The following is a 27,043-nucleotide window of genomic DNA, read 5'->3' on the forward strand; positions in this document are numbered from 1 at the left end:
GTGTTCAGAGAAAATAAGCCACCAATCCAGAACTCTATGCCCTGCAAAATGACCCTACAAGAGTTAGAAATAACAGAAACTTTTTCTGAAAAACAAAACTTGAGGAAATTTGTTGCTTAGTAGACCTGACTTGTAAGAAATATTAAAAGAAGTCCTTTAAAGAGAAGGAAAATGACGCCAGTAAAACATTTGCATCTATATCAAAAAAGGAAAAGAATCAGAAAAGAAATAAGTGAAAGTAAAATAAAACCTTCATTTTTCTTATTCTCAATTAATCTGATGTTTGTTCGAGTAATAACCGGAACAATGGATTTGATTGGATGCCTAAGCATGTCTGTGTGTATATGTATAAATGTGTACTTACATATTTTTATAAATAAATAAAATGAAGGATAGCAATGAAACAAGGCAGAAAGGGAGAAATCAGGCCTATTTTCTTATTAAGAGTTGTATCTGTGAGGCAGTACAGTGTTATATGAAAGTGGACTTGCATTAGTTATAAATGTATAATGCAAACTACAGCATTACATAAAAAGAAGTCTGATATGCTATGAAGGGAAAAAAATGAACTTCAAAAAAAAGCTCAACTGAAATCACAAAGGCAGAAAAGGAGTGGAAGGAGTGGAAGACAAGAATAGGAACAAAGTTCAAGGGCAACAAATAGAAAACAGTAACAATTACAGCAGATATCAATCCAACTGTCAGTAATTAAATGTTAAGTGAAATGCACTAATTAAAATATCAGAGTCAATCAAAAAACAAGAATCAAATATATGTTGTTTACAAGAAACTCACTTTAAATACAAAGAAACAGATAAGTGAAAAGAGATGAAAAAAGTTGTACAGCGAGGCCCAGTGGCACACACACCCTGTAATCCCATAGGCTCAGTAGGCTGAGGCAAAAGGACTAAAAGTTCAAAGCCAGCCTCAGCAACTTAGCAAGGCACTGAGCAACTCAGTGTGACCTTGTCTCTAGAGAAAATATTTTTAAAAGGGCTGGGGATATGGCTTAGTGGTTAAATGCTCCTGGGTTCAATGCCCAATACAAAAAAAAAAAAAAAAGCTGTACAATGCTAACACTAATCACAAGAAAGTGGAAGTGTGTTGAGAGCCAGTTTAGTCGGAATGACACCTGGCATTTTGCTAGAGGGAATGGTTGAAAGGTGACCCTGCTCTGGGATTAAGGCGGATCCTGCTGCCTCGGGCGCCCGCTACTTTGGAGTTCCTGTTGAGTTCTTGAGGGGTTCTGAGAGAATTGACGCGCGCGTGGAGCCCTGTGGAGGCAGTGTGTTCCAGGGAAGTGTGTGTAGAGGGCCGGTGAGAGTTCGGGAATAAAGGTTGCTGTTTGAACCTACAAGGCTGTGTGGCGGCTCGGTTATTTTGTGCCCAGCCAGATTGCGGCAGAAGTGCATGTGTTAATTTCAAATACAGCAAACTTTAGAGCAAGGAAAACTGTCACGGCATTCCACATCAATAAGTCCAAAAGTCAGAACAATACTTAATGTGTATATGCCTAACAACTCAGAAATGAACAGAGCTGGACAGGAGGAAAGCAGTAAGAACATAGTTGAACTCCACAACACTGGATGTAAAGGTTACTGTTGCTTTATCCAGCAACAACAGAACACACATTTTCCTCAAGTTCACATGGAACATTCACCAAGAAGGCCCACATTCTGGGGCATAAAACACAACTTAAGAACACAAATCATAATAGGTCTGCTACCAAATCACAACTGAATTAAACTAGAAATCAAAACAAAGATAGCTAGAAAATCCCAAACAGTTGGAGATGAAACAACACACTTCTAAATAATACTTGGGTCAAAGAAGAAATCTCAAGAGAAATTTACACTTTGAACAAAAGAAAAATAAAAACACAACTTTTCAGAATGTGTGGGATTCATCAAAAGCAATGCTTAGAGAAAAATTTATTAATGAATGTGTATATATTGTAAAAGTAAGACCTAAAATCAGTCATAAGCTTCTACCCTAGAAAAACTAGAAAAAGAACAAATTAAACGCAATATAAGCAGAGGAAAAAGTTACAAAAATTAAGGTAGAAACCAATGTAACAAAACAGGAAATATAGAGAAAAATAAATGAAATCAAAAGTTGATTCTTTGAAAAGATGAATGAAATTAATAAGGCTTTAGGCAGATTAAGACAAAGACATAAATTACTAATACCAGAAATGAAAAGGGACATCACTATAGATCCCATGAACATTAAAAGAAGGAGTCCTATAAACAAGTCTGTGTCCCCAAATTTGATAACCAAGATGAAACTAACCAATTCCTAGAAAGATATGATCTGTCAAAACTGACAGAAAAAAATGAACATCTGAATAGGCTTAAATCTATTAAAGAATTTAAATCAGTAATTAATAATCTTCCAAAACACTGTGCTCAGATGGGTTCAATGGTGAAATCTACCAAAAATTTAAGAATGTATATCAATTTTCTATAATCTTTCAGAAGATAGGAGAAGGAATATTTATTTAACTCATTCTCTATGAGGCCAGCATTACCCTAATAGCAAAACCAGACAGACATTACAAGAAAACTACAGATAAACATCTCTACAAAATCTTCTACAACAGTAAATCAAATTCAAGAGCATAGGGCTGGGGTTATAGCTCAGCAGCAGAGGACTTGCCCAGCATGCGTGAGGCCCTAGATTCGATCCTCAGCACCACATAAAAATAAACAAATAAAAAAAGGCATTCTGTCCATTTACAACTACCAAAAGAAAAAAAAAATTTAAATAATTCAAGAGTGTAGCCTGGCACACTGGCTATAATCCCAGTGGCTCAGAAGGCTGAGACAGGAGGATCACAGTTGAAAAGCAGCTGCTGCAATCTAGCGTGGCCTAAACAATGCTAGAGCAGGTTAGTGAAACTCTGTCTCAAAATTTAAAAAAATAAATAAATAAAAGGGATGTGGCTCGGGAGTAAGTGCCTGGATTCAATCCCTGGTACCGACAATGTATAAAAAAGAATAATACACCAGACCAAGTGGCATGTATTTCATGTATGTAGGGTTTAGTCAAAAATCAACTAATGTAATTCATCGCCTCAAAAGACCAAAGAAGAAAAAAAAAATCACAAGATCACATCAGTAGATGCAGAGAGACATTTAAAAACTCTCAGTAACCAAGAAACAGAAGGAAATTCCTCAACTTCACAAATGCCACCAAAAACAATAAAACCTATAGCTAACACTATACTTAACTATGAGATATACACAGCATTCCAACTACCATCAGGATCAAGGCAAGGATGTCTCTTTTCATCACTGCTCTAACAAATGGATCACAGACCTAAATGTAAAACCTAAAACTATAAAACTTCTAGGAGATAAGAGAAAATCTAGATGGTCCAGGGATGAGCAATGACTTTTTAGCTATAACACCAAAGGCATGAAAGAACTGATATGATAAGCTGGACTGCATTCAAATTTAAAATTTTCACTCTGCAAAAGACATTGTCAAGAGAATCAAAACAGAAACCACAGACTGTTAGAAAGTATTTGCAAAATGTATCTGGTAAAGCACTGTTATCCAAAATATACAAAGAATTCTTAAAACTCAATAATAACAAACAATATAAAAAAATGGGTCAAGAACTCAACAGACTTCTCCAAAGAAGAAAAGACATTCTATATCATGTCATCGGAGAAATGCAAATAAAAACTAGAAGATACCACTACATACTTCTCAGAATGGCCAAAATCCAGAACACTGACATTATCAAATGCTGGCAAAGCCATGGAACAGCAGGAGCTTTCATTCAGTGCTGGTGGGAATGTAAAACGGCACATCCATTTTGGAAGAAAGTTTGGTATTTTCTTATAAAAGTAAACATACTCTCCCCATATAATCAAATAATCATGCTCCTTGGTATTTACCCTAAGGAGGTGAAGATTTAGGTCCACACAAACACCTGCACATGGATGTCTACAGCAGCATTATTCATAATTATTCAAACTTAAAGCAACCAAGATGTGCTTCAATAGGTGAATGAATAAACAAACTGTTGTACACCTAGACAATAGATTATTTATTCAGCACTGAAAAGAAATGAGCTATCAAGCCATAAAAAAAAAAAATGGAAGCAGCTCGAATGCATGTTATTAAGTGAAAGAAGGCAGTCTAAAAAGAGCACATACTATACAATTACATATGACATTCTAAGAAAGGCAAAACAATGAAGACAGTAAGAAATAAAATCAGTGGTTACCAAGGAGTTAAAGGGGATGGAGAGATAAATAGGTGGATCACAGAGGAGTTTTAGGGTAGTGTAACTAGTCTGAATGATACTATAACAGCAAATAAATGTCATCATAAATCTGTCCAAGTCCTTACAGTGTATATCCCCAAGAGTAAAGCTTATCGTGAACTATGCACTTCAGGTAAAAATGATTCATCAATGTAGGTTCATCAATTGTAACAACTGCACCAATTTAGTGGAGCATGCTGATAATGGGGAAAGTCACATATGTGTAGAAGTAGAGGTATGCGGGAAATTTCTGTGCTTTCTGCTCAATTTTTTTTTTGCTGTGAATCTACAAGTACTGTAAAAAATAAAATCAAACTAAAATTTCTATCAAAGAATTGTTAAAGATTACTTCAAAACCTAAATACGTCAGTTGAAAACTTCAATTTTAAAAGCTGCAGCTTAACACACAAAAAAAATTTTCTTTCAATTCAATCTAAAATATTTATAAACTGCAAACAGAAAATTCCTCCTCTTGCAAAAACAAAGTAAAACAAACAAAAATTGGAGTTGTTGTAATTTAAAGGCTTTTCTTTTTTTTTAAAGGTCTCACTAATCTTATACAATTCACATAATTTACATTACAAATAAATCTTAAGTTCTTTTTACTAAAATAACTAAGAAACAACACATTTTTTCTAATGTTTTGACTTTTCTGTCAAAATATGTAATTTTGTCTAGTAGTCTTAAAAGTAAATGTCCACAAATATTCATTAGCTATTTTCTGAAGTGCTTATTAAGTTAGTGAGTTGAAAGTAATTCACCTATCAATGATTTTATAGAACTAGTCTCACTTATCTGAATAAAATATGACTAAATTAGAAAGTTAGATCCCTATCAAATCAAGAGAATACCAAAATACTATACATTTAGAAACCTTTAATAAGGCTATTTCTTCCAAAAATGAATAGATATCACAAAAGAGATACACAATTCCAAAAATTTTTCCATAGGATTTATAATTCTTAAATTTGACTAGTAACTAAAATTGAAGTTTCCATGCCCCCCAAAAAAGTTTACTCTGCGGTCTGGGGTTGTGGCTCAGTGGTAGAGCACTTGCCTAGCATGTGTGAGGCACTGGGTTTGATTCTCAGCACTATATACAAATTAATAAAAAATAAATAAAAAAGGTCCATCAGCAACTAAAAAAAATTTTTTTTAAAAAGTTTACTCTGAACAAAGACTTTCAGACTTAAAGAAAATATCAACAATTTGAAATAAAATACAAAACTAATAATAAATTCCCTACACCCTGAGCCTTCATACAAAAACAAATCTCAGTGGCTCAAAGTTCTAAAGGAAACAATCAGGCTGCTATCTCCATCTAAACTTGCCAAAGACGTGCCTGCAGTTTTCCCAAATGCTGGAAAGAAAAACAGTAGACAGAACATATTCAAATAAAGACAAAGCAGCATGTCTGCTTACTATACTGCTCAAGGTCCAAAACTTTTGAGTGTTCTGCCTTTCAGTACTTTCAACAGATTTCTTCTTGAAAATTATTTTTGTACATTTGGCAGTTAAATTAAATTATTGCAGAGTGACAAGTGAATAGAAAATAAAAATAAGACGACCCACAAAGGTTAGATACAAATCTATAAATAATACCAGGCATCTGTGTGACAGCTAACTTGGCACTCAGAGGAGTTTATGCTAATGAAATACTGTAATTTATTAAATATGATGGCAGCTCACTGTTCTAAGAGATTTTTAAACATTAACTGTTACACACTAGAGACTGACTGTAACACTTTCTCAAGGTTTACGTTACAAGATTACAAGTGAAACTTGCATTATAACAAGGTCTGTTCTGAAAGAATACTGCTAAAGGAGAATTCGGAGGCCCAAAAGGGATCTGGGATACACTATACAGCCTATCTCAAGAGCAATGCAATAAAACAACATGAATTTCCCATACAATTTTAAATATAGTAGGTACCTAACTTAGTAACTGTTAGAGTTTGAATGTGTCTCCCAAGTTAATGTGCTAGAAATTGAAACCCCAATATAACAGAATTGAGAGATGGGATATTTAGGATAATTATCTAATTAGGTCATGAGGGCTCTACATTATCATGCAGAAGTGGATATATTATTATAAGAGAGGATTTGTTATAAAAGCAAGTCAACTTTTTCTTTTTCTTTTCTTTTTTAAGAGAGAGTGAGTGAGAGAGAGAGAGAGAGAGAGAGAGAGAGAGAGAATTTTTTAATATTTATTTTTTAGTTTTCGGCGGACACAACATCTTTGTTTGTATGTGGTGCTGAGAATCGAACCCGGGCCGCACGCATGCCAGGCGAGCGCGCTACCGCTTGAGCCACATCCCCAGCCCCAAGTCAACTTTTTCTATGGCAGAAGGTAGAAAAGCAAGAGAGGGCACACATGATACACCAAGGCCCTCCAGATGAAAGCCACTCAATCTGGGACTTCCCAGCCTTCAAAACAATAGATAAATAAATAAATAAATCTGTTATTTATATACTCAATTTCAAGTATTCTGTTATAGCAGCTCAAGAGACTAAGACAGTAACAGTCTAAATTACAATGCATATGCTTGAAATCTTAAATGACTATCACCAATTTAATTTTGTGTTGCACATAGATAATATGCAAATAAGAAAACCAGAGAGCCTGCAGAGGAAAAGATGTAATTAGGACTGAAAAATACTAATGACAGTTTTCATTTCACTCATCAAACAGGACTAAGGAATACTGTTTTGATAAAATGGAAAAGGGCCTAATATGTCTAGACAAAGCAGAGATTGACCAAAATGAACATCTGAACTAAATTTGAAGCTAAGATTATCATTGAGAAATATGCTTAAAAGTCACATCTCTCCTGACCTTAGCTCTAAAAGAGAGTAGACACAGATGAAAAGTTACTTAGCAAACAGAGACATTTACAAATGTCATCAGTAAGTCAAAAACAAAACCACTGGATAAAACAACCATTCAAGCAGTTATGACATGTGGCAAACAGGCTAAGTAAGACTTCTGTTGGTTATATAGAACCTTGGAGTAAAACTATGCTTCTATATGAACACAACAGACAAAACATACAGCATAAAATAGAATCATATCAATTCTCATCTAATATCTTCTAATTTCTATAACTTCTACTTATGTCAAAGTGGGAGAATACAAATGAGTACCATGTGAAGGAATGCTTAAAAAAATGATACATGCAATTCCTCATCCATTCTACTCAGTGACCTAGACATAACTTAGAGATAGGAGATATAACTACTGTCAAGCAAATAAGGAAGTCCTTAATCTGAGCTTATCTCTGTAAGTGGAGCTCCAACGTAAGTAAACCAAAACCCAAATCAATGTAAGCAGCAAAATGAGACATAAATTTAACCTATTAGAAATTGCCAACTAACCTCAAACTAGGGTTTTTTCATACTAACCAAAGAGAATTTCTCTTCCACATTCAGCTATAAATGTTCACTGCCTACAGTGCTGTGGAATAGAGCTTTCTGAATCTCTTCTGGTTCTAACTGATGCCCAATTCATGACCTCTTATTTTTGATTTGTCAAAAGTTTTATGTTCTTTTAATATTATGCTATTTCTTAAGCTATTCTCAGTTTCCATATAGCTTTTACAGTATACTTGAAGCACCGACTATGATTTTAATGTTTAAAGATAAATAATCGTCCTTAATGCTTCATTAAGTATTTTTGAAAATCTAATCTTACACTGAAGAAAAACAAATGTCCTTTTTTGAGAGACCATATAAAATACACAGACCATGCTTTCAATGGAATTTTTGAACACATTTAGTTTTTGCTTCATGCTCTTTACTTCATGCAATCAGTATACACCAGAACTTGAAATTTAAACTTATGTATGACTGATGTATTAGTACTCTTTTAAGAAAACACGCAAGGCATTTTGAAAACTTGGATTAGGACTAATCTCCCTACATAATGTCTGCTATGGTCTGAATAAGTGTCCCCAAAAGGTCTATGTGTGAAAGATGTGGCCCTCAGCCTGTGGTCCTACTGAGAGGTAGGGGAATCTTTTAAGATGTAAGTTCTTGTGCTAGGTCTTCCAGTCACTAGTAAACTTAAAGGGGATATTGGGAACCTAGACCATTCCTCTGACTCTCCTTCACATCCCTGCCATGAAGTAAATGGTTTTGCTTCACCAAAGCCTCCCTGCTATAATGTGCTATCTCACTACAGTCCCCAATCAACAGGGTCAATCAATCAAGAACTGAAACCTCTAAAATTGTGAGCTGAAATAAATCTTTTCTTAGTTGATTTATCTTAAGTATTTGTTACAGTAATGGATGGAAAGCTAACACTATCTCTATTCATTTAACTTTATTCATCAAATACTTTTTGAATAGTCAAAATCTAGGTATTAGGAGACACAAAAATGAAAACTCATATAACCTTTCCTAGTGTAACTGATAGTGCAGTGAGTGATTCTCAGTACTTAGGGAAGGCACAGATCTCTCTGAGAATTAAATAAAATCTGTGGACCGTCCCTCTCACAAAATGCAAACACACACACACACACACATTTTTTTCCCAAACTTTTCATACATTTCAAGGAGTTACTGTTCACCCGGAGTCCATTTATTGCTTCATTAAGATTCATGGATCACTGGATCACAGTTTTAAGAGCTCCTGGTCTAGGAGAATATCAAGCTTTTTGTTTTTTTCAAAGGGCAAGTGGGAACAACTTCAAAGGAAATTAAAAAAAAAAAAACTCTTTGAGAAGACATAAGATCATGCAGACAATATAGTTTAAGTACAAAGATTCTATAGTGAGAGTCATAGTATCTGTATTCAACTCTTGGTTCTGCCATTTACTGACTCTAGATAAGTTTCTTAACCTCTCTAATCCTCAGCTTCCTCATCTAAAGATGGAAACAGTAATACCTGGTTCTTAGAATTTTAAGAATTAAATGAAATAATGCAAGCAAAACTTAACACAGTACCAAGAGAGTTTTAAGAATTAAATGAAATAATGCAAGCAAAATTTAACACAGTACCAAGACAGAGGCACTTGCAAATACACAGACCGAGTTTTTCAATTTAATTCACTCCTCAAGCTTTTCTGATTTGAGTTTACATGCATCCTCACAGTAAACCCTCAATTTCTTAAAACTGTCTTTATGACCAAAAGAGCTCAACAAAAACATTATATACTCCCACATTCCACTGTGTGAGCTAATGATTTCTAAAATTCCTTCAAACCCTAAGATAATCTTAGGTGGCAAAAATGTTGATTTTAAATTTAACTGCTTTTATTCAATTTCATGTAACCTCCCTTCCTTCAGAACCTGGATTTATTAGCAAAAACATAAAAACAAAAGCATAGCAACCTCACTGTAATAAATTGGTAGAGTTGACTACAGAAGAAAATATGTAAAAGACCTTGTAAATTAAAGTGCAAAAAAATTATTTATCTATATTCATGTTATGCCTTCTTTAGCTAGCAGATGGACTTGCCAGAATTTCTTCCACTTTAAGCAGTTTGTTCTTTTTCTCAAATTGTACACCCTACTATAGCCTATTTAATCTTTTTTTAAACATCCAAAACATGCTTACATAGTTTTATTTATTTCCCTCTAATATTTGTACTATAGTTCTTATCACTAAGCAGATACTGATGAACTCTGGCATCTTTATTTTAATCTCTACAGAAATTATTAACCAAAAAGAATTTTAAAGAATGTAGTATGTGTTTACAAGAGAAAAAGAAAGAAAAGCAATTTCTACCAACTCAACAGAATGTTGCACACCTATTTTTAAAAAATGCATTCAGACTGATATTCTGTCCAAAATAAAATTCAAGCAAGACACTAAATTGCCCAGGTTTCTCCCATTTTCCAATCCAAATAATATAAAATTTATTTAAAGATGCAAAATATTTTCAAAGTAATTGGGAAATACTTTACCCTTTTTTCCTTCTTGACATAATTAAAAAATGTTTGTATTAACTTCAATCTAGTATAATTTTTAAAATTTAAAAATCTCTGGAGCAGAGAGATATCCAAGATGGCAGAATAGAGAAGGTTGCATTCCTGGCTGCTCCAAGGTGTGAAACCAATAGACAGGCAGCTTCTCCCCAAGGTGGGTGAACAAAAAAAAGTGGAGGGGAGGGGAGAATTATTGGAACTTAAAACTGGACATTCAAAGCAGACCTGAGACATGGAGGTTGGACATAATAAAATAAGGGGAAAAAAATCCCCAGTGGCTCTGCTGTTACCACAGCTAGGCCAGAAGCTCCAGCCAGAGGGATCCCTCCATGAGCACAGTAGAGGGATAAGGAATTTAGAGAACCCACATTTTTGGGAGACCCATGGCATGTCTAGGTACAGAGTGTTTAGAGACCAAGGACATTGCCCAAGAAACCTGAAGGAATTGCTACACAATACTTGGGGGGGGGGGGGGGGGGGAGAAGCTGCCATTTCTCCAGGCAGCAAGGGAGGACAAAGGAAGGAACCATTCTGCAGCTTCCACTGGGAGGGCCAGCAACAGAGAGATACAATTCCTGGCAAACCAGAATTTGGCCAGAAATATAGGTCCAGTAAATACACATTGCACAACATAGTGAACAGAAGAAAATCAAATTTGGAGAGAGTTTCCACAGGGTACAACTAGCAACGAAAACCCACCCAGCTCTACCCTTCCCGCTCCCAATCTGACTGCTTACAGACCAGCTGGGAGATACACTGGGAACTCGGAATGGCAGGGGCAGGAAAAACTGTTTGGAGACTGAACCCAAGACCAGGAAAGGTCGAGTCTGCAGATGACGTAGGGGACAAAGAAGTGGCTCCCCCACCACACGAGTGGAACCTAGGGGAGCTCTCTGGAGTAAAGTCTTCCAGCGTGGACCAGGAAATACTGGGTGATGACGGAGGTACGCTGATTTATAATCTCCAGACCAATTAGCATTCAGCAAAGAGGCTGAGTCCACCTAACCAAACCCATCTATGGGATTACTTCTCTCACTCCAGCAATCCAGAGGTTGGAGCATCATACTCCAGAAGACCCTACCTAAAACTGCTGAAATGAGCATATTTTGAACTCCAATTTTCATCAAGATTTTTTTTCTTTTCATTTTTATTTTTTTAATTCTTCTTCACTGATTAATTGTGACCTTAAAGCTACATGCACATTTATACAATTTTCTATTTTTTTATTCTTATCTCTAGCATTTTTAAAGCCAGTTATATTACATGGATTAGTAATATAATTAGATGTTCACAAAACATTAGTAATATAACTAGATGTTCACAAAAATGTATGTTTTAGTTTTGTTTTGTATTATTTTATTTTTAATTTTTTAAAATTTTTGCTTTATAATTTTTTCTGTTTCCCTGTCTCTTTCCTTCTGCTAACAGCCAATCTCTTTCACTCTTACTTTAATCTTTTACTTGTCTTCTCTCCTCCTCTTATAATCATCACATCCTATATCACATCTATTCTCTCCCTGTTCACCATTTGAAAATGTTAACCCTTCTGCAAACTTGCTATTTTTTATTATAGGCAATAAATGATCATATCATTTCTGTTTATTGTGATAATTAACATTGTAGAGGTCACAGTAGAAACTATTTGGTTTATTCTGTAACTTGTTTGCATTGGTCATTGTTGTTATTTGTCTCCCCCTAAACAGTGAGATACTGGAAACCTTCAGAGACACTGTAAATCCACAGGGTAGAAACTCTACTCCCTCAGATCCATACTGTTAGATGGGTAGACACACAAACAACGTGGAAAAGAAAGGGAACAAACTGCCAAGCAAACCAAGATACTCCAACTATAGAATCCATGGACACCATAGTGGAAGAAATGTCAGAGAAGGAGTTTAAAATGTACAGTTAAACTGATCTGCAAAGTAAGAATGATGTAAGAGAGCAAATACAGGTAGCAAAAGATGACTTCAATAAAGATAGATAGATTCTGGGGGGGAAAAAAAGAAATCTAGAAATGAAGGAAACAATAAACCAAATGAAAAATTCAATAGAAAGCATCACCAATAGAAAAGAATCACCAACAGACTAGACCACTTGGAAGATGGAACCTTAGACAATGAAGACAAAATATATTGAGAACAGAGTTGACCATGGAGAGAATATAATAAACCATAAACAGAACTTCCACGAAATATGGGATAACATGAAAAGACCAAATTTAAGATTTATTAAGATAGGGCTGGGAATGTGGCTCAAGCGGTAGCGCGCTCGCCTGGCATGCGTGCGGCCCGGGTTCGATCCTCAGCACCACATATAAAACAAAGATGTTGTGTCCACCGATAACTAAAAAATAAATATTAAAAATTCTCTCTCTCTCTTTCTCTCTCTCTCTCTTCCTCTCTCTCTTTAAAAAAAAAAAAAGATTTATTAAGATAGATGAAAGCGCAGAAATACAAACCAAAAGAATGCACAATTTTTTCCATGAAATATCAGGAACATTTCCCAAAGCTAAAGAATGAAATGGAAAACCAAATATAAGAGTCTTATAGGACCCCAAATGTGTAAAATTACAACAAAATCAGACACATTATATAAAAATGCCAAGCATCCAGAATGAGGATAGAATTGCAAAGGCTGCAAGAGAAAAACATCAGATCACATATAGAGGGAAATCAATAGGGATCTCAGCTGATTGCTCAAAGCAGATCCTCAAAGCTAGGAGGAATAACGCATATCAAGCTCTGAAAGAAAATGGATGCCACCCAAGAATCCTATCTCCAGCAAAATTAAGCTTCAGATTTGAAGATGAAATAAATATCTTCCATGATAAACAAAAATTTTAAAAATCCACAACCAGAAAGCCTGCACTTCAGAATATTCTAAACAAAATATTCCATGAAGATGAAATGAAAAAAGTGAAAACCAGCAAAGAGAGGAACTATACTAAAAGGAATAGTCAATCAAAAAGAAACTAATTCAAATTAAAAACTAAAAATGAACAAAATGACCAGGAACACAATCATATCTCAATAACATTGAATATTAATGGTCTAACCTCATCAAAAGATAATGATTGGCAGTTGGATTAAAAAACAAGGCCCAACAATATTCTGTCTACAAAAGACTCATCTCCTGGGCAAAAACATCCAAAGACTGAAAGTGAAAGGGTGGAAAGAAAACATCACTCACATGGATCATGTAAACAAAAAGGGTTTCTATCCTCATGTCAGATAAAGTGGACTTCAAGCCAAAGTTAATCAGAAGGGGGACAAAGGAGATTTCATACTGCTTAAGGGAATTATACATCAACAAAACATAAATATTTATGCCCCAAACAATGGAGCATCTACATACATCAAACAAACCCTTCTCAACTTCAAAAATCAAATAGACCACAACACAATAATACTGGGTTTGAACACTGTTATCCATATATATAAATACAAATGTGAATATATATGTAAAAATATACACAAATATTTAAATAGATATGGGTTTGTATATAGTTATTTTTCTTTTGAGATAGATGTTTAAATTTTTGGAAAAATATAGGATACGATTTTGTAACTGAATATATATGAGAATTTATGGGTAGGATTTGGGTTGTCGTTAGGTTACATACATATATGTAAAGGTATATAAACAAATACAGAATACATATATGAAAATATATATGGATATTCAGTAATATTTATAATTTTTGTTAAAAAGCCTCACAACTATGGGTAGGGTTAGGTTTAGTTCTGAGTTACAGCTTTGGTTGAGAAGACGGGTTACCTTTGTAACATATATATCAATATATATGAATATAAATATGAATATAGAGGTAATATATCAAATATATATATATATAATATATATACTTGTATCTATGGATATTTTTAAGGTAAGCAATATTGTTATATTACGTGTGAAATCTGGGTTATGTCTATGGAAATGAGCATATATATGAAAAATATCTATGGGTTTTTATGTGAATTTATAAACTTATATCCCCAAATACATAGGTACATTCATGTTAAATGTTATGATTTATATGTATAGAGGTTTCTCTGAGGCATATTAGTAGGTGTAGGACTAATGTAGTAAAATAGGATTAGTTTAGGGATTGAATATTTTTAATCATATATAGGAATACAAATATGAATATATATGTAAAATATACATGAAAATATTTAAATGGATATAAATTTGTATATAATTATTCTTCTTTTGAGGTGGATGTCTACAATTTAGTTTATAATTATGTAACTGAATATTTATGAAAATGTATGAGCAGGAATTTGGTTGCCCTTAGGGTACAAAGACAAGGGTTTTAGGATTAGATCTAACTGTAAATCCTGCTCTGCTACAGAATGCCTTTTTAACAAATTAATAACTCTATACCTCATTATATGTACCTATAAAATTATAACAAAATGTCTAGTATTAGAAAGATTAAATGGAAAAAATGTAGAAAACATCATGCATACCACATTGTAATCATTTAAAAATTAATAATCATTAGAACTCATTAAAACCAACAATGTAAGTCCTTAACTGAGGGAATCTAGATACACACTGTTCAACAGGGAAGCCACTAACCAAGCCACAACTGAACACTTAAAACATGACTAGTCTAAACTGAGTTACACTGTTAAGTATAAAATACACACTGGATTCTGATGCCTTAGTACAAAACAACATGTTTCATCAGCTTCTTTAGAGGGCAGCAGCAGGTGCCAGAGATTGAACGCAGGGGCATTTGGCCAGTGAGCCACATCCCCAGTCTTATTTTGTATTTTATTTAGAGACAGGGTCTCACCGAGTTGCTTAGCACTGCTAAATTGTAGAGGCTGGCTTTGAACTTGCAATCCTCCTGCCTCAGCCTCCTAAGCTGCTGGGATTACAGGCAGGCACCACCGCGCATGGCTCATCAACAAATTTTATATTGGTTTATGTCAAATGCTATTTGAATTATAGTGGATTAAATATATTATTAATACTGATATCATCTTTTTGTTTTAATGTGACTACTAGAAAAATTAAAATCACAGGTGTGACTTATACTATATTTATATATCTATTGAACAGTTCTGCTCTAAACAAATCACATCATTGCTAAAGTTTCAAATGCAAAATTGGGTGAAAATTTCATTATGTGCTTCATATGAATTATCTAGAAGACTGAAGATCCTAATACATTTTAAATTCCTTCCATTTAAGTAGTATGATTTTAATATCATATTTTTAAAATACATTTTATTTCATACCTCCTACTCTCATTTAATCTATTGCCTATTCATAGAGACACACCTCATCTTCCCACTTTGATAATAGTACTTATGCTGTCTTACAAATTAGCTGAAGAACAGCATGTGACAAGCCATCCTTCTCTACCAACTATATGCACTGTCTGCTCCATAGATAACACTAACAGTAGCTTACACTTTCTAAAGAAATGTTTTTCTGCCTCAAATTCAGTGCTATGTTATGAATTAAAGATCTATCATCTCCAACTTTCCTACCAGCAAATTTATCTTAGGATGGTCAGTCAGGTTAAAGTCTAGTTTCAAGTTTTGTTTCATCACCTATTATATTAATATAGTTAGGAAAAAAACATTTTTTTCAATTCTAGAAATAAGACACTAATCAATGTGAAACAATGACTCTTTTTTTTTTTTTTTTGTAGTTATAGATGGACAGCATGCTTTGTTTATTTGTATGTGGTGCTAAGGGTCAAACCCAGTGCTTTACACTTACTAGGCAAGCACTCTACCACTGAGCTACAGCCCCAGCCCAAAAACTCTTAGAGAGAAAGGTTTAAAAATACTAATAAGGACTATAAATTTAACCAACTCTCTTATTACTTATTAAGTCACAGTGTTGAACATGTATTACTTAAATTACGTTACTACAGCTAGAAAATCCTAACTCAATCATATTAAAATATAGTTTATATCATTTCAAATTTCCCAAAATCATTTCTACAGACATCACATTAGTTCCCTACAAAAAAAAAAAAAAACAGTGGCTGGAAACTGTAAAGTTACTTTTACTATGCTCTCATTTGACAGATATCAACCCAGAGACTGAATAACTTACTTGGCCAAACAGTAGCTGATAATAAGATAAAGCCTAAATAACTACCATAGCCAGTAGATAAAGACAGTAGCCTCTCAAGTGAGATGGTGGATTCAAATGCTGCATAACACTCAGCTATGAGGTCTTGGACAAACCTCTTAAGTTTCAGTTTTCTCACGGGGATATTATTAGTTACCCTCAGGAAAATGAAAACGCTCATACATAGAAAGTTTTCAATAAATGTTTAGGAAAAAAAAAACAACCCTGCCACGAAGTGGAGGCAGAGGGACAATATGTCTGAGAGAAGAGTATCATTCATATGGTTCTAAAAAGTATATACTTATTTTCAGGTATTACTTGGCACACTTATGATACTCAATAAAAATCTGAGTCAGTGAATAGAAGAAACAAGAAATGTTTCTTCAGGCAAATTAAATCAAATAAGAAAGCATTTGAAATCCCATGGGAGATATCATTAGAGGAAATCATTAATAAGGTTGACCATGACCAAGGTTCTAAGCCACAGCCCAGAGGCTAGGAGAAATAGATATGTTTAAATATCTCCACTCCTAATTAACTTCAGCTGTAATCTCCATATATAACTTTTGAAAATTATACCTGAATTCCTGCAGGGAAAAAGCTTCCTCTGCAAGTACAAAGTGCTTTCAGGAATTAACCACCGCCAGCAAATCCATATATTTATGTGGGCTTCCTAACTGCAAAACAAAAATTAATTTTCTGCTATGTACTAAAATATCTACTTACTCCTAAAGGATTTTTTTCCATTCACATCACATTCAGGGCAAGAGAACAATTGTTCGTGCACACTTAGGACCCCGTTACTTTAGAACAGCTGAATTAAACTCTTACATAGTTTTGTACCCAAGCCTTGTTTCTAAACTTTGGCTTGCCACTCGATATCAACACAGCTGTAAAGAATCCAGAAATAATCTTGCAAAAACATTTTAAGCAAAAAACTGTAGGAAAGCAGAACAATAAATCAGTTACCCAGACCAAAAAAAAAAAAGTGGTACGATTTTAAACTCTATACCTATAGAAATAAGATAACTGAGGTATCTGAAGAATTACACGGGAGCTTCCATGTGATAGGTGTATTATTCTATTTTCAGACATTATAACCACTGTCTGTATAATTTTTATGATATTTTTCTAAATTCCTTAGAAATGTTTTTAAAAAATAAATTTTGACTGTGGAATGTTAGGTAAATACTAAAACCTAAGCACTTTTTCCTGGTTAATTCTTTTTATTTTTGACAGCAATGTTTTAATAAAGTATTAATCAAATTGTCTTTTGTTGTTTTTTTAATGCTACCTGGTTCGCTTTAAATCTTAAAAACAAATCCTAAATATGAAAGCCAAAATCTAAAGTTATAAGTAAATAATTATTACAACAGTTACCAGTTTTATGGAGTTGTGTTCCCAAATTAAATGGCAACAATTTTTAGTATGTAAGAAATACAGGATTATTACTAGCAATAAAATTTTCATAAAACAGTTACAACTATTTATTTATGATATAATTTGGAGGAGATTTATAGTAGTTAAAGGTATACTTTTTAAAACTATTTATAAACTAAACTAAATATCTCTTTACATTGAAGTTACATTTGCTTTAACTTATATTTTTCAAGTAGTAAAGTCAATGTAGAATTATTAATGAACAAGTAAAGCTAGCTTTAAAACTTCACAATTCTGAGGAATCATGGGGGAAAAAATTGGTTTTTCAATACTGCGATGGAACCTAGGAGCACTCTACCACTGAGCTACATCCCCAGTCCTTTTTACTTTTGGAGTCAGGATCTCACAAGGTTGCCCAGGCTGCCTTCACACTTGTAATCCTCCTGCCTCAGCCTCCCAAGTCATTCACACCTGCGTATGAAAACAATTTTTAAAAATATCTGTTCCTGAAATTGTAGAATACTTCATTTCCATTAAAATAAATGAATATAAAGGAAAAATACAAAGCTAATTTAAAAGGAGCAAAAAAAGGAAAACTCAAGTACTCTATATATAAAGGTCTTTACCTCTTAAAAACAAACACTGAAAAAAATATTTCACAGCAATAATGCAAACCTAGAGACCATTTTCCCCACCAGTTTTAAAACTGCAGATTTTAAAAAATTAGAAAAAGTATAAATTATATTATAGTTTTATATCATATTATGTATTATTGTTTGTATATTATAGCAGATGCCCCTCCTCCATATATCAATGAGTGAATCTTAAACCTTAAGGAAGCATAATTAGTCCCACACAATTCCTAATTGTTGAATGAGTACAAATTTGTACTTTCTTTTCACAGACTATTCCTACTACTTTGGGGATTTCATACATTAATCTTCTTCTCCCCCTCCATACTCCAGATAATGACATAATTTTCACAATTTTCTGGATAACAACAAAAATCATAGAGAACATATATGAAGTTCTTGTGTATTTATACGCAATAAGATGCAATCCAACAGGGTGGTTAAGGGCCACTATCTGAATTCAAACCCTGCCTCTGCTCTCACTACCTACAAAACCCTGGGCGAGTTCCTTAACTTCTCACCATCTCTTTATTTCTACTGAGGGAGAAATACCTGAGGATTATAATATTGTTTGGCTCACTGTCTGGCACATAGTTAGCACTACATAAGGGTTAGCTGCTGTTATTATTACTATATGCACATACTGAGTTCTCCATGCATTATTTCATTAATTCTCATTTAACTTTATTTTACAGACAAGAATACTGGTTTGCAGTAATTGAACAACTTATCTTCAGTTAAAAAAAAAAAAGCTAGCAAGTTGAAGGGCCTGTACCCAAACATAATCTCTTTGCCAATGTATCCTCGAACAAGGCTCTATGGATATACATGTGGGGATGTACACATTTTCACTCTGATGATTTCTAATTTTAAATTATAGATAATTTTTAAGTGAAAGACACTTGTATAAAGTACACTTAAATTTCTGAAGTCATTAAACTAGCATATGAAAACTTCCGGGTTTCACAGAAATAGTATTAGAGGTCTAGGAATATTTTTTTTTACAAAACTAGTCAATTTCTAAATACTTTAAACATAATACTCAGCTTTCATTCTTCAGGAATAAGAGCAACAATTTATTTTTCAAAATTGTTAATCCCACATTAGTTGTAGATACCAAGTTCTGGACCCGTTGGCTAGTTTTACTTTAAGTACACTTATAGTTTTTAAAAAATGTTCTTTGTAACACTTGGAGACAGACACACACACACACACACACACACACACACACCCCTTCAGAAAGTAACTATTCCTTTAGTAAAAAGTACCAGTCATCACATTCAGCATCAATCTCTCATCTTTATTCCAATTATATTATCTACAATATCTAACAGGACAATTTCCACTTGAACAGCTCAAATAATACATCTCAAGTAAACTCATTTTCTCTAGACCATCTTTCTCCAAACAAGATCTCTCTTCCACATTTCTAATTCCTCTCAGTAGTATCACCATTCTGTCACAAAGGCTCATGATACAGAATAATCCTTATCTCTTGAGTATAAAGAAAGAAGAGATAAAGTAGTCACCAAGTATATTTCTTTCTTTAAATAGATTATCTCATTCATAGGTCCTCCATCTCCACAATTATCAACTCCTACAGGTTTCATAACACCAGTGCTTATCACACCACTCCTTTCCTCCAACCCTGTCACTTCATTAACCATACCAACTGTTTATTCTTTGATCATGCTGTTTCTCTGCTTTAAAATCTTCCATTGGTTCCCACTGCTCAACCTACAGAATAAAGTCCAAACGTGGAATTCAAGGCTTTTGATCATTTAAGACTGATTTGCCTTTTATAAAAGTGTGGCCCTCATCACATAATACCCTACATATTTCTTAACAATTTTCTGTGACTGTTACTAATGGAGTGGAGACTTCTACAGCAATAATTTTTTTTTAAATATTCTTCCCAGGTACAGAACAGATAACCAATTTACTGAGTGATCAAGAGTTGATGAGTGGCTCCTCAATATGGATGAAGAATTAGTTCAAGAACCTCCAGAGGATACCAAAATCTACAGACACTTGACTCTCTTATGTAAAAATGGTATAATACTTGTGTATAACCTACATACATCCTCCTAATATTTACAGTATCTCAAGATTAGGATACCTAAAAAATGTAAACATGATGTAGTTTTGATACATACTGTTTAGGAAATAATGACAAGAAAAAAATCTATACATGTTCAATGAGATTTTTTTCAAACATTGTGATCTGCAATTAGTTGAATCCACAAATGTAAAGCCTGTTAAGTGGTTAAGGACCACTGTGTTGTGTATCTGATAGGTGATTAGTTATTTAACAAATATTTACTGAGTAATGAATTTGTGCCAACGATACTAATGTGATCTCCATCTACTAAGAGACTGCTATGTGCCAGACATACATTATCTCACACAGTGCTTAAAGCCATCCTCAGGCAGGTATTATCATCTTTAAATTTTAATAAGTAACAATTAAGTTCCTAGTAAAGTCACAGAGCAGATAAAAGACAACTGAGATTCAAGTTTGAGTGAGATTATATTGAAAAGCAACCATGACACAATAAAAGTATTTAAAAAACAAATAAAAACACAAAATGTTGGATAATACATATAGTATGATGTCCAGACTCCTTTGCACAATCCTCAAGGTCTTTAAATCCATTATGACTTGGCCCATGCCTAACCACTGACCTTCACTTAATGCCATTTTCCTCCTGATTCACTAAGTCCCAGCAACACCACTCTTTCTAATCTATCAAAACATGCAAACTTATTCGGTCTTCAGGGGTATTTTTTTTTTTTCTGTTAGTTACACCAAAATGCCCTTATCCCTCTCAATGGCTAGATGTTTCAAGTCATTCAGATCTCAATTCTAATGTCACCCCCCTTAGAGAGATCTGTGCATTTTCACACCAGCCCCAAAGTTACTAGCATTTCCTGTGTTAACAACTAGGACTCTCTGATATTCTTATTTACTTGTCCATCATTCTCCCCAGGAGGTCAGCTCCAAGAGATTTCATCTTCCTCATATCCACATATTGTTCACCATATATCTTAAAATTGTGTTTGGTACAGTTAGCCCTTTGTAGCTAAATGAAAATCTACAAACACATCATTTACATGAAAAAAATTAAGAAAGTTTTAAAAGGATTAAGAAAGTTTTGAAAGGATCTAATATTTGAATATTTGTACCAGGAATGAGCATGACACTAGAAGGAGGACATACTATACCCATTCTTTTTTTTTTTTTTTTTTGCTTCATCTCTATCAAAATTTTCTACATGAATCATGTCTTTTGCAATTGAAGAATTTTAAATAACAATCATTTAAGCCTAAGACAGTCAATCTATTCTACTTTATATTTTCTTTTTGTGGGTCATGATCTAATGACCAGTGGGAAAAAACAATCTGACTGCAGGCTGATCTTGGGTTGTTTGAATAGTAGCTCAAAGTTAGAATCTTGAAACTTGGAGTTGGAAAGAACTTAGAGACTATCTAATCCGTCCCCATTTATAGGTATGTAAACCACAACTTAGCAGTGTACTAAAGTAATTTAATTAATAAAAATAGAATACTAATGAAAAAATTCGAAAGATAAAATGAAATAATAAACAATAAAAGCTTATTAAAAATTACTCTCACATATAACCTACAATTTTCTGGTGAGATTATTACTCAAAAAAAATCTATTTCCTCAAGTCCTATTTGACCAATGAACCCATAACAAACAATTCAGAATACATAAATGAATGCAGTAAAAATAATTCACGTTTGAGATCTTAACACCATTAGGTGACCAGACTAAACCAGCAGGTACTTCTTTCCACTAGAGTACACAGTGTGTCAAATATTGTAAGGATTCATTACACTCTGATTCAAATTTCTGCATCAAATTTTACAATGTGTACTTAATGAAGTTAATAAAAGTCAAACAGTTAAGAAATGCACTATTAAATATCATTTACTGAAACAACTACTTCATTACATTTTTACTGTAATTTCCCAGGAATCAACTAATTTCATCTTAACTTCTGAATAATACCACCTTATATTTACTTAATTATCTCGTTTGATCCTCACAATGCCATGGGCAGCAAATATTGCTATCTCATTTGGCATACAAAAATAAGATGCAAGCGCTAAGGAGCTTAGCCAAGATCATTCACACAAATTCTAAAACTCCATCCTCCCAACCTCTTAGATTCACACAAATTCTAAAACTCCATCCTCCCAACCTCCATCATCCAAGCTATCTCACATTTATCAATTGCTAAATGCAAAACACTTTATGTTCTCCTTTCTTACATATTGATGGAGAAGAGTACCAAAAATCCTAGCATTTCTATCCTATTCTACTTGAAATTTTAGTGCATAGCATTTAATTATTCATTTTAAAAGTGATAAAAAGGATGTGAATAAGATAATTGTCATCTTGAGAATTATGCTAATCAGTAATTCTGTAGGAAATCCTACCAAATGTTCAATTATTTCCTTAATCATAAAAAGATACTCTTATCTACAAAAAAGATACACTTATCTACAAAGCTCTCTACTAACAATATAGAAAAACAGTGTTAAGAAAAAGGGCTTTACAGTTGGAAAAAAATCTGAAACCAAACCAAACTGTGGGTACATATCTTAAATCACTTGAGTCTCATCTTCCTGGTCGATAAAATGAGAATAACACCACATGCATTCATGGGTTGTTGGGAATTATAAATAATGTGTGTAAAGCAATTAGTTCTTAGAAAATGACCAATCAAAAAGGCTCAGCTCAGGAGGTTGAGGCTGGGAATCACAAATTCAAAGCCAGCCTCAGCAACTTAGACCCTGTCTCAAAATTAAAAAATAAAAAAGGCTGGGGATGTGACTCAGTGGTTATGCGCCCCTAAGTTCAATCCCCAGAACCCAAAAAGAAAAAAATAAATGACCAGATCACACTGTTGTTAGAGAAACAGATGCCCATAGGTACCACTGATAGGCAGTCATTTATGTGAAGTTTATTTGTTTAATTTCCAGTGTGCCCTTATTTTTTTCCTCCCAAATATTTGCAGCAAGACACAGTACATCACTCTTGCTCCCAGGAAACAAATTAAGTAAGTGCTGGATTTCACTCTTCTTGCAACCCCTGTAATTAAGCAATATTGTAATATTCTATTATTTGACCATCCTGGAATTGGTTATTATCTAAATCAAAACTTATATGCTATTTTGGGTCAATTAACTGCATCTTTCACTCTATTTTGAAATAAAACTGATTTAATAAGCCAAATTTTTAATACAAATCACAATGCAGTGAATTCATACTGGGAGAAAAGAGCAGAAAATCTGCCAGACACTGTGGCACACACCTGTAATCCCAGCAACTCAGGAGGCTGAGGCAGGAAGACCTCCAAGTGCAAAGCTAGCCTCAGCAACTTTAGCAAGGTCCTGTTTCAAAATAAAAAATAAAAGGGCTGGAGATGTACTCAGTGGTTGAGTGCCCCTTGGTATAACCCCCAGTGCCAAATGTTGGAGGGATGGGCAGAAAATGGACAGAAGGACCTAACACTGAGAAAAATGTATTCAGCAGTTCATTATACACTAATTTACTTTCTCTCTTTTAATCTTCACAAGCTTCATCCTAATCAGTATTACATCAGTTTATAGATTGGGAAAGGTATTCTCTACTCTTACCTACAGAAAGGCTATTGCTCAATTCAAGCCCTTTCCCCTTTTATAATCTCTGCTCAGAGTGCTCTCCAGACTCTCCACAAGGCCTTCTCCTCAGGCTTCAGGTCTAACCAAATAGCACCTCCTCTGACTATCCAATCTGAAGTAGTGCACACCACTTATTCCATCCTTATTTCCTTTGCAGAACACGAAATGGTCTGTATTCATATTCTTGTTGTATTTAAGAAGAATGATTTGACTATTACTGCTGTTTCCTGATTATTCAGCATAGAGGAAGATGCTGCCTTAAAGAATGAATGAACACACCTGCCAACAGTCAATAAGCAAGTAAAATAGCAGGGCCTAGAAACCAATCCAAGTAAATCTGACAGTAAGCTCCCTTAATGTCCCACCACTACTCTTTCACAGGTGAGAGGTGAGTTACTTTGAGGTAGGGAAGCAATTAAGAGATGTGCACTGCTGCTTTTTAAGTATTCATTCTCTTTAAGGAAATTACAGAACTACCTAAACATATACTTCATTCTACAAAACACTTAACCCAAATTTCAAGAGATAATACACAACCTTTTAGAATCACAACTGAATTTGTAAAAACAACAAAAAAAAAAAAACACTGTATTTATGTCTCTGTAATACTTCAAAACCCATTGAATAATTGGCATCTGCACAGTTATTTAAGGCTAAAACGAAATTGAGTAACACACATTTTACTAACAAGCTTGCAATATTCTGTTCTTTTATAAGTTATTTTGAATTTCATCATGCAGAAAAACTTAAAAACTGTCATAAGATATCATACTGATAACGGTAATATTGTTCTTAAAGAAAGATGACACATGCATTCTGTTTCACTGTTAAGCCATGTTCTTGCAGGTAAAAGTCATCTCAAGTAAAATGCTAAGTGCAGTTAAAGCAGACCACTAGTGACGGTTCTCTTCGTAACCTTACCCACCGGGTTTAATACTTACTGAGTCCTCCATCCTCGGATACTCCTGTTCCTCTCATTCCTAGATAAGTCAGTCCCAATATTAGGAAAAATAAGCAGGCAGCAGTAAGGAGAAACATTGACAAGTAGTGAGCACTGAAACTCCCTGCTGGGGACACCTCCTCCCGTTTAAACTGCTGGAGAAGTTCCTCTTCTGGTTCTGAAAGCTTCGGTTTGCTGTATGCGTTTTTCAGGTAGGTATGATTGGAGCCGGTATGATTGGCGTGATTGATCCTGAGTGAAGTTGGGGCGGCCACAGCCGGACTGGGAGGGAGGCTGTTGGAATAAATCCTGGGGGAGTCCACACTGAAGGCCCCACCGCCGATGTGATTATTGGTTTTAAGAAGGGAGCCTGTAGATGAATCCAAGGTTGAGTCCATGTCAGGAAGTGGTGGGGGCAGGAGAGGGGCCAGTTTCTTAGCGCTAACACGGTATCTAGGAATGGGGCTGCAGTCCACTTGATCGCACCCTCCTCCCAGCTCCGCCGCTGCCTCTTCGAGGTTTCGGCTCCTGTCTAGACTCCCGGCAGCCGCCGCCCTGTCATTCATCGCGAGTCCTCCCCCTCCCTGAACTGAAGTCTCCCGCCGGCTGCCGGCAGATTTAGCAGTCAGCGGGGAGAAAGGCTTACTATGGCTCCGTCTGGGCCGATGCCGGGAAAGGGAGTCGTCCTTTAATACCTGTCTGGTGGCCACGTCGTCGTCGTCCTCCTCTTCCTCGGAGTCCGAATAGTTCTCACGGCAGCTGTAGGGGAGAAGCCGGCTACCATTCACTGCTCGGCTCGCCCACAGTGGCTCCTCCGCCTCGGGGTCCCTCTCCTCCCCGTCTTCTCCCTCCTCTTCCTCGTCCTCCGCTGCTCCATCTTTCCCCAACGGGGTCTGCAGCTCCAGACCCGTCGGCCTCCTGGCCCCCCACCACGAGTGGGGCTTCCTCCGCTCGGCCGAGTTGCTGTTAGTCACCTCGCTGGCGGCCAGGGGCGCCGGCGGCGCTTTGAGCCCGCGATACTGGAGCGCAGCCCGGTCTCTCCTCCCGCCGCCGCCCGCCTGGTCCCGAGGACTGGCCTCCACGTCCGACTCATCAGAGCTGAAGCCCAGCAGCACTTTGCTGCCAGCCACGGGGGTGGCCGAGGCGCCCCCGGGCCCTCCCAGGGGGCTCTCCGGACCCGAGACCGAGATTCGGCTCAGGCCCCCAGGGGTCCGTAAGTAGGAGAGGTCACCCGAGACCGGCCGGACCCCCATCCCCACGGCCGCCGCCGCTGGTCCCGCGGCGGCGACCGTGGCGGCTGCGGTGTTATTGTTATTACTGTTCCGCGTCTTGTTGCCGCGGCCCCCGGACCGGTGCTGCTGCTGCTCTTCCTCTCGAAGCTTCTTCAGCTTCTTGAGGTAAACCGGACGGGTGCTCTCCGTCACTGGGCCCGGAGACAGGCCGTAACGGCGGAGCTGAGAGAAAAGCTCCTCATCCGAGAGCTGCTGGGGCCCCGAAGCCGCCGCCGCCGCCATTTTCTCTCCAGGGTGTTTTACAAGCTCCGCGCTACCGGAAGTGACGCGCCGCCCTAGACCCTGAACTAGACCGGGCTGCGTCGCCCTCCCAGCGCCACGGGCGCCTCGGCCAATGGGAGGCGCGGGAGGAGCTCACCTGAGCGGGAAAAGGCCACCTGAGCAGCGCGAACTCCCGCGGCGGAGTGTTTCTCCACTGCTCACCTTGAAGTGGCTGCGCAGTCACCACCTCGGTCTGGCTCCCTTTCCTGCAGTTCTCAACCCTGGCCTTCTAAGTGCCTTCCCCGTGAGCTGTCTCTTTCTAATCCGCACCTTGACCTTTTCCCAGGTTTCTGCCACCCGCGGTCGCAATCGAAAGGGAATCTGCCTTGAAGTTCATGACATTAGTTTTCTTTTCATCCAGATTCCCGCTGCTGAGGGAGTCCAGAGACGAAATCTTTAGAGCCAAACAAGATTGGCAGTTTTCCTCTCTGGCTCTAGGTTCTTTTCGGTTTGTCTTTCCGCTTGACTTAAAATTTTAAAAAAATAAAAAAAGATTTTCACTGCTCTTTTTGAAAAACCTTTCCCTTCTCAT

At 35.9% G+C, this 27,043-nt stretch overlaps 1 protein-coding gene across 1 annotated transcript in view; it reads right to left on the reverse strand.

The window, feature by feature from the left end:
• The window catches only part of Lemd3 (LEM domain containing 3), a 65,365-nt gene extending 38,869 nt beyond the window's left edge, over window positions 1-26,496 (reverse strand). Inside the window, exon 1 of the mRNA XM_027925602.2 lies at window positions 24,960-26,496. Within this exon, the coding sequence (XP_027781403.1) occupies window positions 24,960-26,472 (1,513 nt within the window). The 5' untranslated portion in view covers window positions 26,473-26,496. The remainder of the gene's footprint in view (window positions 1-24,959) is intronic.
• Between the last annotated feature and the right edge of the window lie 547 nt (window positions 26,497-27,043).

Source organism: Marmota flaviventris, chromosome 3 (assembly GCF_047511675.1).
Source record: "Marmota flaviventris isolate mMarFla1 chromosome 3, mMarFla1.hap1, whole genome shotgun sequence".
Taxonomy (NCBI): Eukaryota; Metazoa; Chordata; class Mammalia; order Rodentia; family Sciuridae; genus Marmota; species Marmota flaviventris.